Source organism: Ambystoma mexicanum, chromosome 10, assembly GCF_040938575.1.
Source record: "Ambystoma mexicanum isolate Mex_15411 chromosome 10, UKY_AmexF1_1, whole genome shotgun sequence".
Classification (NCBI taxonomy): Eukaryota; Metazoa; Chordata; class Amphibia; order Caudata; family Ambystomatidae; genus Ambystoma; species Ambystoma mexicanum.
Genome location: NC_090932.1, coordinates 189,501,905 through 189,519,244, shown reverse-complemented (window position 1 = coordinate 189,519,244; position 17,340 = coordinate 189,501,905). Strand labels below are relative to the sequence as shown.

The 17,340-nt window shown below is 46.3% G+C and overlaps 1 protein-coding gene across 1 annotated transcript in view; it reads right to left on the bottom strand.

Moving 5' to 3' along the window:
* PEBP4 (phosphatidylethanolamine binding protein 4) overlaps positions 1–17,340 on the bottom strand; it is a 1,711,365-nt gene that overhangs the window by 99,165 nt on the left and 1,594,860 nt on the right. The window contains exon 6 of the mRNA XM_069620182.1: positions 2,468–2,513. Within this exon, the coding sequence (XP_069476283.1) occupies positions 2,468–2,513 (46 nt within the window). The remainder of the gene's footprint in view (positions 1–2,467; positions 2,514–17,340) is intronic.

Below are 17,340 nucleotides of genomic sequence, written 5' to 3'. Positions count from 1 at the left end.
AACCTTGGGCTGCAAAGATCCTTGACAATCTATAATCATATTGTATCAACCCCAACCGTTAGGGAAATCGATATTCGGTTTTATGTGCCTGTGTTGTCACATACCTTTCTTGCCTGGATAACCTGCACCGTGTGCATGGACATTAGCAAAACTTGTCATGGAAAGAGACGGCTACCATTCCTGCCAGGGAGGTGTTACCTTCCAACTAGCTGGATAGGGCTTCCTGATATGTCATGTTTCTGATATTGCGGTGTGGATAACTTGGTCGCCTAGCAGCATGTCTGAGAAGTTAACAGAAACACTGTTCTATCTTTGAGATTTTGGAACAGGGGCTTGAATGTCTAGGATGGTCACCCTAGCAAACTACCATGGTGCTCTTGATGGGTTTGTGCCCCTCCTTTCTGTAGCTCTCCTTGCTAAACTGCCAGAGGACCTCCCATTGTTTGCTGGGGCCCCGGGTGAGCCAATAATAAATAGATGTGTTTTACTTTTTGCTAATCCCTAACTTTTATTAACGTATGTATTTAGTTACATTGCTTGAAACACGATTCAATCGTAACTGCTGAACTTGAATCAAGTCTATGCAAAAAAGGACAAACATACTCGTCCTTAACACTTAAGGGGTTAAAGGAAACATAACGCTTAATAAATTAGCACGTTAATATAACTTCGAAATGCAACAAGCATACAAGAAACGAGCACACAGAACCTCTACTTCAGTAGAATTTTCAGCGAACCCAATTTTTAATAATTTTTGACTTGCTTTAATGATGATGATGATTGGTTATTTATAACGCGCCTAATACCCAGAGGTTTCTCATATTGCAATGATTGTATTAGATCCCCCTAGCGCCCATGCCAAGTATTCCCATTCATCCAAATAAATGAATGAAACTGGGTCTCCAATTAAAAACGTATTTAGAACACTGTCAATTTGTTGAATTACTGGATCCACAACACCGGGACAACCACAATGGAGGGCAACATGAACTGAGTTATTATAGTGGGTGCAAGTGACATTTCTCCAGTTCCTTCGCAAATGTGTAAACACATAACACTTTCTGTAGCCTTTTTTTTTAAAGTGCAAAGTACACAAATGACTAGCAGGGAAGCCCAGCTAACTTATTATCAACAGATAGTTCTCCAGAGACAAGTATCTCCTAAATCGTCACTTATCCAAACACCAGCTGCCTAGTTCAAGTTCAGTGTTTACCCATGTCTTAAAAGATGCGCGTATACTTTTGGTTAAATTATGCAACATGTTTGCAATGCCAGCTAATTGCTTCTCCCACTCGGATATATCCTGACCCAAATTTAGATCTATCAACTTACACAACAGTGCTTCAGTGATGCAAGGGATCCCACAAAGCAAGTGACGCTTGTCCAGCCAAGGTTTCACAACAACCATTAGGCACTTTCAATTTGAACAGTCATTGTACGAAAACATCACAAGAACTATCACTCGCTCAAAGTGTATATCAGCATCTGGGGCATTAGTAGACAAGTTGAGTGTTTGTTGCCAAATTCTGCCCTCAGAATGGTCAGCTAGATCTTTGGTATACCATATTTGCACACCATACATTAGCACTGATCTAGCTCTTGCTTTGTACATGAATAATAATGGGTTGAAGAAACCTCCACCCAGCAGACTGTTACTCATTTGTTTTTTGTATGTGATTTGTAAAGCTCAAACCTAGCTTCGAAGCATCAGCTCGATGTCATTTGGGTACTCACTCAAGGAGGGTTACACGTAGGGTGAGGAGGTAGCAGATGAGCTGGAATGGGTTAGGGGAACAGGGACTTGGGGAGCTCCAAAGGGGGAGCAATTAGGTTGAGTAGAACGATCAGCAAGTGGTTAGGTGATGTTTGAATAGTACAGATTACAGATCATTCCTGACGTGTTGGATGGATGCAGCCAGTCTTATCCGTATTGGTAACTTGTTCCAGACAAAATGTACATAACCAGAAAATGCCTGTTGCCTTGTTTTCCCCTTCTTTCAGTTCTTTGTTTTAAGTCTAGACAGGTTGTGGCGTCTGGTGGTGCATTGGCTTCCACAGATGGTAAGTCTTTCAGCTATGTAGAGTGATTGTTTTGTTTTTGACTGCTTTCTAGGTGATGCAGGCTGTTTTGAACATGATTTATGCCTGAAGGGGTAGCCAGTGTAGGTCTTTGAGAATGGGTGTTTATTTGTTGCCGAGGGGCCTCTTTATTTGTTGGGACCTATACTGACCAGTGAGCTTGGACTGTCTCTTGTCTTTGAGGGTACCTATAGACAGCAAGTGATTCCAGCTGTCTAATGTAGTGCCTCTGAAGGACCAGTTATACAGCCTCTATTTGCTCCAGCCCCTAGAGGCTCTGATAACCCCTATCTCTCATTCAGCCAGTTGTGGGCTAACATGTCCGTGTCTTCGGTGGTGCCTTTGTTGTGGGAAGGGGTTCTGGTTGGCCTGAGCATGCTACACATACCTGATAGAACCCTTCCATTCAGCTTTCCATCCATGAGATTTTGGCCCTGCAATGATAGAAAGTGGAATGTTAACAGAGGAGTGAAAATAAGATCCTTTAACTCTAGTCAGTAACGCTCCTAACAGCAGGAGATGTTTTAACCATCCCAGCCAGGATACCACATTCTTCTACCAATTGTATTCTCCTCATCCTCTGCATATACTATTGTCGTTATTCACACATTATTCCCATTCTCTGCATACTCTACTACTGTTCTTCACACATAGTATTGCAACTCTCCACAAAAAGTATCCTCATACTCTAAAAACTATCCCCAGCCTCTGCACAAGGTATCATCCCTCTCCTTTCACAAAGCATACAAGGATGAGACATGAGCAAGACATGGAATACGTTTCCCAAAAAGTATTTCTTAGGGTTATGAGGCAAAACTAAAGAACTTCTCACAGGGGCCAAGAATGTGCGCAAAAGTAACTGAACCCTGGTCCAGAACGTCATGCCCACAATTGCTTTTGTGTCTATTGGGAAGGTTCAAGAAAAGTAAAAATCAAATGTTCCTTCCATTCTTGTTAGCGACAGGTCCTTTTCCTTCCTGGCGGCTTAACATAAACAATAAAAAGAATTGGGGCTAGGTGTTCTCTGTCACAAATAAAACATAAAGAATTCCAGGGGGAAATGTCTCTGTTGAGCTTTCTGTTTCAGTCCTCAACACGTCTCTGGTGATTGTAACTTCATTGCCAATGTTCTAGGTTCACTAGAGAACAGTGGGGAGCCATTCTCCTAGGTCACAAATGTGCACTGGAGCCTGATGGTTGATTCTGTAGAGAAAGTCATGCTGGGCAGGCCTTATCGAAGTCTCAGAGCCACAGGGAGACAGACGTCCTCTCTAAGGTCTTTACGTGGTCCTCTCTAAGCCTCCTACTGCCTGCCTCTACAGGTGTCTTGGTTTTACGCCTTCTAACCTAATCTCAAATTCCTCCTTAATGTCAAGCCACAAACCCTTAACTGGAGGTCCTTCTATAGCTCCTTCCTTCTCTCTATCTATCCTCGTGCTTTTCCTGCACCTCCTCAATTCATTACCTCTTTCCTCCACCCGTCCCAGGCTTTCTCTTGTGTTTTCTCTCATTCTCCTCCACTTACTCTTTCATTCTTATTTTTCTTTCTTCCTCCTCTCTCCTACTCCTGGTGACTTTCTCCTTCCACTCTCCACTCTGGTCACCATCCTTTTAAAAAATCTCTTTACTGTACGCCACCTTCTCTTTTGGCACCTCTATATCAAAGGCTGGAATCTTGATCCCCTAATCCATGGTTCCTTTCACCACCACCGCCTTAACCTCTCTCACAACCTCCTTCTTAAATACCACTGTAACTAGAGATACCATAACAGTTTCTCTCCCTCCTCGCCCTAGCAGTTTGGGCCTTCCCCTCCTCATCCTCTCAGCTTTTTCTCTGCCCAGCCTCCTGGGCTCACTAGCCTACAAATACCAGGTATCTATCTCCCCCACTTCTTGGGGCTCTCTCCTCGGGTTCCAGGGTAGTGCTCCCTTCTCAGCCTATTGGGGTTCTCTATTCCCACCATGCGGGGTCTCTCACTAACAATCATTTCCTCTTTCCCAACTTCCTGGGCCTATCTTTCCCCATTCTTCTATGTCTTTTTCTCCCCAACATACTGGGCCTTTTTCTCCCCAGCCTTCTGTGCCTTTCTTTTTCAGGCCTCTGGGTCTCTGTGGGCCCCTGACGGTGGCTTTCAGTTTTGATGTGGAGTTTGGGATTGGCGAGTGCCTGCCCATGAGTGGTCCACTCTAAGACTGTCACACCATGGATGCACCCTCTGGGAGGACTCCCTTAGCCTAAAACATCTCATGTGTATGTGTATGGAGACCTTGCTAGGTGACTGGTTAACTGCCCAACTTTACTTCATTTGGATCCCTCTCTTTCTCCTTGTGGTTTTGGATATGACTTGAGCACCTGCGCAAAAGGAGCCCAGCGTGCTGGTGCTATCCCCTCTGCGGGACGGCCCCTCATTGATTCCCTAAAAGGGTCAAGAGATTCTAAGTTGGAAATGTGACAGGCTCCTGTCTCCTGTCTGTGGCGCTGTGTGGGTAATTCTGGGATTCTCCCCACTCCGGGTCCCTGGGCCCAGCATCACCTGGTTTGTGGCGGCACATGGTCCCCTTAAAGACCACATCATCCACCAGTAAGGGCAGACCTGGAGCTTTGAAAAACTCAAAACACAGAATCCTATTTTCTACATACCATTTTCCCATTCTTCACACATGGTATTAATACTCCCATGCCCAGAATCCTCATTGTCTATCCTCACACTCTACAGTTGGTATCAGCACCCTCCAGAGACAGCAGAGGAACTCCGGCCGCTCTGTTGGAAGCGGACGGCGGACCAGTGCAGGCCTCCGAGCGGGGGCTGTGGAAGCCCCGAGTTGCTGTGTCTGCTTAACGGTGCGTCTTCCTGCACACAGTAGCTGTGAGAACCAAGGGGTTTGCCATCATAGCAGATGGGGATGTTTTTGCTCCTCCTGCTCCTGCTGTGAGCGGCTGGAGGAGATGCTTTGTAAGTGTTCTGTCTGGGTATCTGAGTCAGGTGGGCCATCCCTTGAGGTACTGTGCTGCGCTTCTGTTTCCACTTTGGCGATTTCTTTTTGCACGCGTGTGCTTTAATATACTGGGGTATTTTGTGATTTGGAGAAACAGCAGGACTTTTGTCCAGGATAGCATGCTTGCTTGCTCCTGCTTGTTTGTGTTTGTGTTCCTTCTTGCCCATTATGCCCAGGATCAGAGTGGGCGCTTCTAAGGAGGTGCCTGAGCAATTAGTGGAGTTCACTTCTTAATGTAAGTCTGTGAATGTATGGTCATCAAAAAGGCTCCTTCAACCAATGTTTAGCATGGGGTCTGGGGAACTGGCCTCACTGGAACCTAGCACCATGTATGGGTGTGTGACCCTGACTAATAGTCAGTTGTCTATGGTACTAGCGAGGAGCTTTAGGAGAAGACGATGACTTCAGGAAGAAAAAGGAGAACAATCTGTTGACAATAAGGGAGCACCATTGGTTATGGCTAGACCCAGCATTGAATTGGACAAGGGAGAATCCATCAGTCAGAAGAACGATGTGAACTTGGCTAATGAAATTTGAGTAGAAAGGCACCCATGAGACTGCATCCCATTATCAATAGTGGTTTCCAAAGCCTTACAATCATCAACTAAGAGTATGGCGAATGTTATTGCGGAAGTGCTCTCGCAGATGCCCCAAACAGACATTAAGCTTGTTAATGGTGAAAGGCACATGGAGAGTTGGCAACATATCATGGAGATGATTATTGTTGATCTCAACCAATGTCAAAATTGCATGGATTTCTGGGTAGAATCCTTTGATGAAGTTGTGACCTAAGCCCCCTCTCGCCCCTGTTAGAATGGACAATCAGTGCCAAGCTGAGGTGAATATCAACCAAAGTTATCCCCTTATGGTGAGCATAGCTTGCCAAATGAATGATTCAACCTTGAAGACCCCATTAAGGTGGGTAATGAAGGCAGTGCTCCACAGATTTGTGTGATGGATGTTGTCCCTATGCTGTCAGTTAACTCTTTTTCTCGAATAGCGTTTAAGTGCATTTGCTATAGTTAATTTCTTTAAATGCGAAAGGAGGACTGATAAAATCCCCCCCTTTCCCCTTATTGTATGTTCTATCATATAGACATTTGTCTTTTGTGTTTTTTCCGTGATTTATTATTGTATAAAGATATATTGTTTTTAATATTTATGATTAAAATAAGATTTATACATATTTTTTTCTTTTTCTTTTTCTTTTGCTTCCAGTTTGCTTGATGTTGTTCCTTTCTTAATGAGTTCGTTTGCAATGCATTGTTTTTGTGACAGACTTTTGGTGTTGATTTGTATGTGACAATAATCGACCAATCTCTACCCACACCCCCTGGGTCTTAGTAGTGAGGGGTTTTCCAATTCTCTGTGCTCCTTGCACCTATTTTTTGCTCTTGATTAACGTCCCTTTTTGAGAATTGGCCCCCCGAAAACAAATATTTGTTGGGACTTTGCCTTTTTCTTGCACATCTTGAAATATCACTGCCAAAAAGGACTGGGGTTATTGTGAATCTCACTGGTAATCTCATGGCCACTCCGGTTGGGAAGGAAATTCATACCAAGAAGTCGAGTTTGCCCGAGATTCAGGATTCTAACCTGAGAGGTTGCATTATGGATCGCAGAAATATCATATTAACCAATGTAAAAAGATTGGAGCGATGGGAATCCAAACAGTCCTTAAGAAACAAAGGTCTTCCACTAGTTGCAAGCAAGAACAGAGCCAGGATGCACTAGAATACAGGACAGTAGATACCTGCGAAGGATACAAGGTAAGGGCTGGTCCACAGAGAATAATGTTGATTGTGCTGTCATAGGCTGTGGGCAGAGTAACCTTGCTGCAGTCTTAAGCCACAGAAAGACCATGCAGAATTGACCTCTTGTTTCTTATGTCAGAATTGTTCTTGATGATGTGTGTCCTTAAGTGGGAGCAAAACATGTTTGAAAGGAGGACATGATCAGGTAAATTCAGGAATAGGCTTTATTCAGCGGGCCCACCTCCGCTTACTCCCCAACCGTAACACGAACGCGTAGCTCGCGGAACTGGAAAACAGAACACCGTCAACACAGTTCTATACATCTTTACATATCTTCCCCCTTATACAAAATTAGGAACAACAAAATGTAACTTCCCATAAAGAAGTAGTAACAGTAAACAAAATACACATTAATATATATGAATTTAAAACTTAGAATAGAGAAAAGAAGAAATAATAAGATTTAGAGAAACAACCAAACCTACAATATAACACTGAATTTCACTGAGTAAAGTCTTTTAAGCAGTTAGGTTTACATGTGACCCTCTTGTTGTAAGTCTGTCACTCATTTTAGCTGGCTGAACACCCACATGAGGATCAACACTTGTCCCTTGACGCCTTGTCTCTTGACTCCTATCCAAACTATCCTCACTCTCATTCTGAACTTCCCCACTTACTCCAGCTCCACACATACCAGCTTTAGCCAATCTGCCCTGTGACCAGACTTCTCCTCCTTCCATGATGACAACACTTCCACGAACAGACTCTTAGGGCCCAAATATTTATATTCGTGGCCCTAGGATTTTTTACCCACACCCACTCTCCAACATTCCACTCTCTACTCCTGGCACACTCCCTTTTGTCAAATGACTCCTTGTTGGACTGACTTTTATCTTCTGCCATTTTGTCTATCTTGGGCCACCAGTAACAATGCCTCACCCTCCTTTTTGTAGAACCTTCTCCAAGATGACCTTGATGTGCTAGTTCAAGTAAGCTTTTCCTCACTGCTTCAGGGGGTACAATGCAACTTCCCCTCCTTAACCTGTCTCCCTCTAGACTCAATTCATCACGTATTTCCCACCATATCTCAAAACTTTTTTCAAGTAACTCTTTCTCCGGCCACTCTTCAATAGTTCCCTGCTTTATTAGACTGAGATCATGATCCACCATCTTTGCCTGTTCCCACTCCTCTCGGTCCACACTGCCCAATTCCGCAACCACATGCTCTTCTTCCTCATCTTGTGCCTGGATTGTCTGGTCTTGACTTAATGGTAGTCTCGACAGGCAATCCGCCACCAAATTCCTTTTTCCTGGCAAATAATAAACCTCAAAATTATATGGTTGAAGACCCAAACCCCACCTGCTTATTCTTTTATGACCCAGTAGCCCACCTGCCACTAATAAATAGCTGCACTAAGGGTTTGTGATCTGACCGTACTGTGAACTCCCTTCCCCACAGGAAATATTTGAAATGATTTACTGTCCAGAACATGGCCAACGCCTCCCGTTCTATTACCGAATACCTCTCTTCAGCTCCTCTGAGAGCTCTGAAAGCAAACGCTACCACCCTCTCTACTTTGTTAGAGTCATACTGCAATAATGTAGCTCCCAACCCTAAGGTACTAGCATCAACCACCATCACAGTATTGTTATTAGGATCATACTTTCCTATTGAGGGGGCTTGAACAATGCCCTGCTTTATTAATTCAAATGTCTCATTACATAGTGCGGACCACTGGAATCTTACGCCCTTCCTTAGTAGAGCCCTTAGTGGAGTTGATATGCAGGCAAAGTCTCTCACAAATTTGTGATAATATTCTGCGAGCCCTAAAAAGGCCTAACTTGATCCTTATCACTGGGGCATGGTGCTTTCTGGATAGCATCCACTAGACTTGCCTTGGGTTTAATCCCTTGTGCGGACACCACGTGACCTAAATACTCAACACTGTTCATGGACAACCTACATTTACTCCTTTTCACAGTAAGACCCGCATCCCCCAACCTTGTCAACACCACTCTCAACAATCTGTCATGCTCTTCACCAGACTCAGCAAAGACCAATATGTCATCTTGGAAAATTATCGCATTCTTAACCCCTTGCATCACCATCTCCATCACCCTCTGAAAAACAGTGGCTGCAGAAGCCAACCCAAATGGCATCCTGCAGTACTTGAATGTCCCTTCAGTGGTGATAAGCGAGGTTAAGTGCTGACAATCTTGTGAAAGCAGTATCTGGTGATATGCTTGTGATAAATCAATTACAGAGAAATACTTTGCTTTGCACAATGTAGCTAATTCTTCGCCGATGATTGGTAAAGGGTGACGATCCACTATGATATTCCTATTAAGGTCTCTTAGGTCAACACAAAGTCTTATGTCTCATTTGGGTTTAGTAGCCACCACGACTGGCGACAACCACTCCGATCCTTCTATTTTCTCTATGATGCCCTTCTGAAGCAACACTTCAATTTCTTCCTTCACCTTTTGTCTGAGATTCTGTGGGACAGGTCTAACTCTGTGTATTCTAGGGACAGCTCTCTTCTTTATTTTGATGCAATGTTCGTAACCTTCTAGCTTTCCCAGATCCTGTCATGCCCCGCGTTCCTGCACACGGACGACTGGGGTCATCCGTTTCCATGTGGAAGTTGCCTTGGCGACTATTTCCAAGCCGCGGGACACGCCGCACTACATTTCCCAGCATTCCCCCTTTTTGCGGTCACATGACACGCCAACAACGCGTCTCACGTCCTGGGAAAGAGACTCGTATTTAACTCAGATTGTCCATGCCACGGGTGCTCCTAAAACTAAGCAGTTAGTTTAAGCGCCCGATTCATGTTATCCTGTTTCCTGAACCTCCTCGACCCGGCTCATGCTTTAAGGACTATCCTATACGTCTTAACCCTTACTATTTCCGGCGACAAAACCCCCTCCTGTTTTCCCCTTGGTACTCGAACTCCTGGCTTTGTATAACGGACTGGTCTCTCCTGCTCCTGTTTGTTGTGACGTTTTCGGATTTGTTTCTCACCGCTGAATTTCCAGATAAAGCTCCAATTGTCCCATCGGATCCCTATCCCTATCTTCACGGACTTCCTACTCCCCCCTCCTTTCCCCGCATCAACGTGACTATATGGACGCTATCCTGATTCTACTGGTCACCATTTTGGATCGCTCACCTTCACTGCAAGGACGCTTTGCTGAATACTTTCAGGGATTGCTTTTGGACATTAGCTGCGCCCGCTTGCCGTTCGGGTTAGGCGGACATCTACACTAACTATTACCAACTGGAAACCTTCTCCTGCATCGCCTGGTTGTCGTAGAGCGCCTTGGACCCACAAATAGGTTGTGGGATTTCTCTCTAGATCAGCAGGTAAGAGAGGGTCATTGTGGGTGACTGGTTGCTGCATTTCGGGTAAAAATTAGTTGCCCTCTTGAACCATTGTTTTTTGTTTGTTCCCTTAGCTCTGTTGTCGCTGCTCCTGCCTTTTCGCCCAAGCCCCTGGCCTGTTAGTTATTATTTAAATTCCTACAGGCTACGCTCTTGGGGGGGGGAAGACTTGTTGAGCATCACGCGCAAGGTGTCCCGGAGGTATCTGGTTCGCTGCACGTTCAAGATACCCCAGAACGGAAGGGCCCCCCTGAAAGTGAATACCGACTGTATCCTTTACACGACTGTATCCTTTACAAAATTTGTCTAATCTGTGACAGATTTAGGAGCCCATTATTTGCCTGTCGGTCATGGAAGCCGGAGCCGATCAAATGGCTACCTTGCTGCAAGCCTTTGCGGCTTTGCGTACCGACATGGCATCGGCACATGCGACCCTCCATCAACGCATGGATGTACTACAGAGTTTCGTGCAGCCACTACCACCCGATGAGGAGTTTGGTGATGCTATTGCAGCAGCCCCTCCTTCGCCCCAAGTTCCACTTCCTGCTTCAGCCCCCATTGTCCTTCCGGGACCTTTCCCTTTGGCCCCTCCGGAACGCTTTTTTGGAGATCCGAAAACGTATCGGACCTTTATTAATCAGTGCCGTCTGCATTTTCTGTGTCGGCCGCTGGCATTTCCTGACGCTGTTACTAAAGCAGCGTTCCTCCTTTCCCATTTGGGAGGAACTGCAGCAGCTTGGGCTAACCCGTTGCTCGAAGCCAATGACCCAGCCTTGTATGATTTCGATACCCTTATTCAGTCCATGAATAGTGTATTCGATATGCGTTACAAGGCACAGACTTCCGATCTCGAGTTCCTTGCTATCAGCCAGGGCAAATCGGACCTTATATCCTACCTTGCCCGTTTTAATCAGTTGGCAGCGGAAACTACCTGGCCAGAACAAAAGAAAGCAGCCGTCTTCTATAAAGGTCTTTCAGAAGAATTAAAAGACGCTTTATCAGTGGTACCGGCTCTACCGTCCGGTTTTCCGGAACTGGTAGACATGGTTTTGCAGGTCGATGCTAGGTTACGGCAGAGACGTGGCGAAAGGCGTATCCCTGATCTTCGTCTTTCAGCCAAGGCAGAAAGCCCCCCTTCTACCTCTTCAGGGGAAGTCGAACCTATGCAAATAGGGGCTATCAGAGGTCCGTTAACCAAAGCCGAACGTGACCGGCGTATGGTTAACAATTTATGTTTCTATTGTGGCCAGTCCGGTCACTTCATCCGTGTATGCCCTAAGCGACCTGTCAAGACGGCGGGAAACGCCAAGACTCGTCCTTAAGCCGAGCCCTAAGGATGAGTCACCAAAGGGATGGCTCGGACCAATGTCCTCCCTCCTCGCACATCTATCTGGCAATGTCTTTTGTGTTCCCGGGTGTTGAGCCTTTCACCAAACCAGTCATGATTGATTCGGGGGCTAACGGTAACTACATGGATATACAGTTAGCTCGATGCCATGGTGTAACGGTAGTCCCTAAGGCTAGACCTGAGGAGGTGCATGCTGTAGACGGTTCTCGTCTGGTATCCGGATGGGTAACGGAACAGACAATCCCGCTTTGCATGTCCACCCAAGAAGGCCACACTGAACATATAGTGTTTGACCTTATTTCGGCCCCTCAATTTGGAATAATTCTTGGTCTTCCCTGGCTTCGAACTCACAACCCTGTAATTGATTGGGTCCAACGGACGGTGCATTTTTCTTCCACGTTTTGTAACCAACATGGTTTTCAAAACCTGGATATGTCGCCTGCTTCTCCTTGTTTGGCTTTATTGTCTAACGTCCCCTGCATTAATGCCACGCTAAAAGATCCAGCGCCCGAACTGCCGATGGTATACAAAGAATTTTCCGATATCTTTGACAAGGGACTATCGGAAATATTGCCCCCACACCGTTGTTACGACTGCCCCATTGACTTGGTACCTGGGGCAGTGGTGCCTCACGGTCGTGTTTACTCCTTAACCATCAAAGAAGAGGAACATCTAAAAGGGTATGTGGAGAATGCATTGCGTCTGGGTCATATTCGACCTTCCCGGTCCCCTGCTGCCTCTCCCATATTCTTTGTGCCAAAAAAGGAGGGGGACCTACGCCCTTGCGTAGATTACAGGGCCTTGAATAAAATAACGATCAAGAACCAGTACCCGCTACCTCTCATAACGGAACTACTTGATAAAATGACTTCATCCACCATTTTTACCAAATTAGATCTCAGAGGGGCATATAATTTGGTCAGGATGCGAAGCGGTGATGAATGGAAAACCGCTTTTAAAACGAAGTTTGGGCTCTACGAATACTGCGTTATGCCCTTTGGGCTTTGTAATGCCCCAGCCACTTTTCAGCACTTTGTTAATGACATCTTTGGAGACATGCTGGATTGTTATGTGGTGATCTACTTGGACGATATCCTGATATTCTCGGATTCACTCGCTCAACACATCCAACATGTTCGCTCCGTCTTGCGGCGTTTGCGGACTCACTCTCTCTATGCTAAACTAGAGAAATGTGTGTTCCACGCCACCTCAGTCGATTTCTTAGGGTTTCAGATCTCGGCAAAAGGGGTGCTCATGTGTACTTCCAAAGTCAAAGCTGTATTGGACTGGCCAATTCCGGACTCAGTAAAAGCGCTCCAGTCTTTTCTGGGTTTTTCCAATTTCTATAGACGTTTTATTGCCTCCTTCTCTGAAATAGTGGCACCTCTCACCCGTCTCACTAGTCCCAAGGTCCCCTTTGTTTGGGACAACGAAGCCCAGTCGGCCTTTGAGTCATTAAAAGAGGCCTTCACTACGGCTCCTGTTCTGCAACACCCGAACTCCTCTCTCCCTTTCATAGTGGAGGCGGATGCCTCCGCGATAGCGGTGGGGGCTATCTTATCTCAGATCTGTCCTGCTACACAACAGTTACATCCGGTGGCCTATTTCTCTCGAAAACTATCTCCGGCTGAACGCAACTACACCGTCATGGAGAGAGAGTTTCTGGCCATTCGAGCGGCTTTCAAGGAGTGGAGGCACCATCTCCTGGGTGCTCGACACACCATCACGGTGTACTCCGACCATCGGAACCTTCAGGCTCTTTCGCATGCAAAATGCACCAATGCCCGTCAAATACGTTGGCATTTGTTCTTCACTCTTTTCGATTTCACAGTTACTTATCGCCCTGGCCTTCTACATGGGAAGGCGGATGCCTTATCCCGTGTCGGTACTGATCTTAACACCCAGGACTCGGTATCTCCTATATTGCCCTCAGGTTCTGTGGTATGTGTCTGTTCGGTCTCCGCCTCCTTCCTTGACCGGGTACGACAGTGGACCAAAGATCATGCTTCCTTTCTCAATACCTTTGATGCCCAAATCGTTACGGGTCTTCCTTATGTTCGTGGGCTTTTGTATTTGCCTGACGACCAATCCAGACGGAAGGCCTTGGAATGGGCACATGATACCCCGTTGGCTGCGCACCCGGGTCAGCTTAAAACCTATGACCTGTTACATCGATGGTGCTGGTGGCCGGGCATGAGGAAAGATTCTGATTCATACGTATCCAAGTGTGCGGTGTGTATTCAATGCAAGAGACAACCTGGGAAACCTTTCGGTCTATTGATGAAGATGCCTCTCCCACCACATCCGTGGCATACGGTTACTCTTGATTTCGTGGTGGAACTCCCCTTGGTCAGGGGGATGTCAACTGTGCTGGTAGTAGTGGATGTTTTCACAAAGATGGCACGGTTTATACCATGTTCTGGTCTACCTACTGCTCCATTGTTGGCTAAACTATTCTTCGATCATGTGGTACGTTTCTTCGGTCTTCCTACAATCATGATTTCCGATCGGGGCACCCAGTTTACCTCACGGTTTTGGAGAGCCCTTACCCATTCCTTGGGTATAGATGCACGGCTTTCATCATCCTACCACCCTCAAACGGACGGACAAACCGAACGCACCAATGGCACCATGGAGCAGTACCTTCGCTGTCTGTGCTTGCAACATCAGACCGACTGGTTGTCTGTTCTGGGAACCGCAGAATTTGCTTATAATAACTCTCGGCACTCTTCAACAGGTTGTTCCCCGTTTTACGCTTTGTATGGTCTACACCCAAGGATTCTTCCGCATGTCCTACCTTCATTGGACCAGATCCCTGCTGCAAAATCTACAAGAGACACATTGGTTGCTATCCGCGATTCGATCATGTCTCATCTCCTGGCTGCGCAGTCTCGGACTAAAGAACAAGCGGATAGGCATCGTTCACCTGCCCCCTCTTATGCACCGGGTGATCGTGCCTGGCTCTCGACCAAGCATCTCAACATTCGGGGTAAACGCAAGCTTTTGCCTCGCTATGTAGGTCCTTATAAGGTACTGCATTGTCTCAATCCTGCGGCAATCCGTTTGGACATTCCATCTCATTGGCGGATTCACCCTGTTTTCCATGTTTCCCTCCTCCGCCCCTTTGTACCTGGTACCCGTCTTTCTGTTGCTCCCGCTCCCATCGACGTGCAGGGGGAAGATGAATACGAAGTGCATGCTATACTGGACACTCGTCTGCGTCACGGAGTACGATCTTACCTGATTGATTGGAAAGGTTACGGCCCCGAAGATAGAACTTGGGAACCGGCCTCAAATGTACATGCACCCAGGCTTTTGCGTGCCTTCTTTTTGGAAAGATTGCGTGCCCGCAGGGGTAGTCGCTCTTTGCGGAGGGGTACTGTCATGCCCCGCGTTCCTGCACACGGACGACTGGGGTCATCCGTTTCCATGTGGAAGTTGCCTTGGCGACTATTTCCAAGCCGCGGGACACGCCGCACTACATTTCCCAGCATTACCCCTTTTTGCGGTCACACGACACGCCAACAACGCGTCTCACGTCCTGGGAAAGAGACTCGTATTTAACTCAGATTGTCCATGCCACGGGTGCTCCTAAAACTAAGCAGTTAGTTTAAGCGCCCGATTCATGTTATCCTGTTTCCTGAACCTCCTCGACCCGGCTCATGCTTTAAGGACTATCCTATACGTCTTAACCCTTACTATTTCCGGCGACAAAACCCCCTCCTGTTTTCCCCTTGGTACTCGAACTCCTGGCTTTGTATAACGGACTGGTCTCTCCTGCTCCTGTTTGTTGTGACGTTTTCGGATTTGTTTCTCACCGCTGAATTTCCAGATAAAGCTCCAATTGTCCCATCGGATCCCTATCCCTATCTTCACGGACTTCCTACTCCCCCCTCCTTTCCCCGCATCAACGTGACTATATGGACGCTATCCTGATTCTACTGGTCACCATTTTGGATCGCTCACCTTCACTGCAAGGACGCTTTGCTGAATACTTTCAGGGATTGCTTTTGGACATTAGCTGCGCCCGCTTGCCGTTCGGGTTAGGCGGACATCTACACTAACTATTACCAACTGGAAACCTTCTCCTGCATCGCCTGGTTGTCGTAGAGCGCCTTGGACCCACAAATAGGTTGTGGGATTTCTCTCTAGATCAGCAGGTAAGAGAGGGTCATTGTGGGTGACTGGTTGCTGCATTTCGGGTAAAAATTAGTTGCCCTCTTGAACCATTGTTTTTTGTTTGTTCCCTTAGCTCTGTTGTCGCTGCTCCTGCCTTTTCGCCCAAGCCCCTGGCCTGTTAGTTATTATTTAAATTCCTACAGGCTACGCTCTTGGGGGGGGGAAGTCTTGTTGAGCATCACACGCAAGGTGTCCCGGAGGTATCTGGTTCGCTGCACGTTCAAGATACCCCAGAACGGAAGGGCCCCCCTGAAAGTGAATACCGACTGTATCCTTTACACGACTGTATCCTTTACAAAATTTGTCTAATCTGTGACAGATCCTCCATAAATACTTTGGAAAATTCTCTTTCCCACTAGTCTCCCACTTCCGCAACCATATCTGGGCTCTCAGCATTCGCTTGGATCCTTATGCCAAGTTTCCTCTGTTCAGACCATCCTAGCAATGACGATCCTTCTTTGGTGATAAACACATCAGCTTCACAGCTCCTACCTTTAAACTTTATGGAGGCAGGAAATGTTCCTAGTAATTCTATTTTAACATTCCCATACGCATACGGTTCTATGCCCGGAAGCTGCAATTGCTGAACATCTCCATTCACACATTTCTTGAAGGTCTTATTAGACATAATCGTTCATGGGGAACAGCTGTCCACTTTCATAGTGATCACCATTGACCATGAACACATCAACTGGTCCTTTATCTTGACTGGACAAATCTCCAATTTCCAATACATGTTTAGCCGGTTGATATTCTCCCGCACTTTCTTCCTGTTCAGGACATTTAACATTGGTGTTGGCTTCAAAGTTCTCCACCGAAGAGTTCTCTCTGCAAACCCTTGCAAAATGTCCTTTCCTTTTGCCCTTGAGACAATTCACATTGCATGCCGGGCAAAATGGGTTTGATGACACATGTCGATTGCTGCCACATTTAAAACATTTTATATTCTTGGTGTAATCGGCCTTCTTACTATTCGAATTGCTGCCACCTCGTTTACCTGTCTGTCCGTCTTCATGCTAGCCATATATTTGGATGTCTCTTTCATCCCTCTGGCTATGTCTACTGCTTGCTCCAGGGGCAGATCCTTCAACAGTAGTTTTTCTTGCACTCTGATGTTGTTAGTGCAGCGCACTAACTGATCTCGGATGAGCGAGTCTGTTAGATGTCCAAATTCGCACGAGTGGCTAAAAGTGCAGAGTGCTGCTATAAATGTTTCTACTGGTTCATGAGCTTTTTGACTTCTGGAAAAGAACTTATGTCTCTCAAACGTGACGTTTTTCCTTGGTTCAAAATGTAGCTGCAATTTTCTGATTGCTACCGAGAACTGATCCTCTTCCCTTTGGCCAATTTCCGTGGGTTCTGCTAGGCCATCAAAGACACTGCATCCTTCCGTTCCTAAATTATGAAGCAAGACAGCTTCTTTCCTAGCCGGAGCAAATTTATCTCCCCCAATAGCAACCAGGTAAGTATCGGATAATTTCTTCCATCTGTCCCACCTGATTAGTGGAGTACCCGGCTCAGATAAGAAGGGTGGGGGGTGGCATACTAGCCGCTGCCATTGTTGCAGTACAGGCCAATGTCCTTGGTGCTCAGACAGT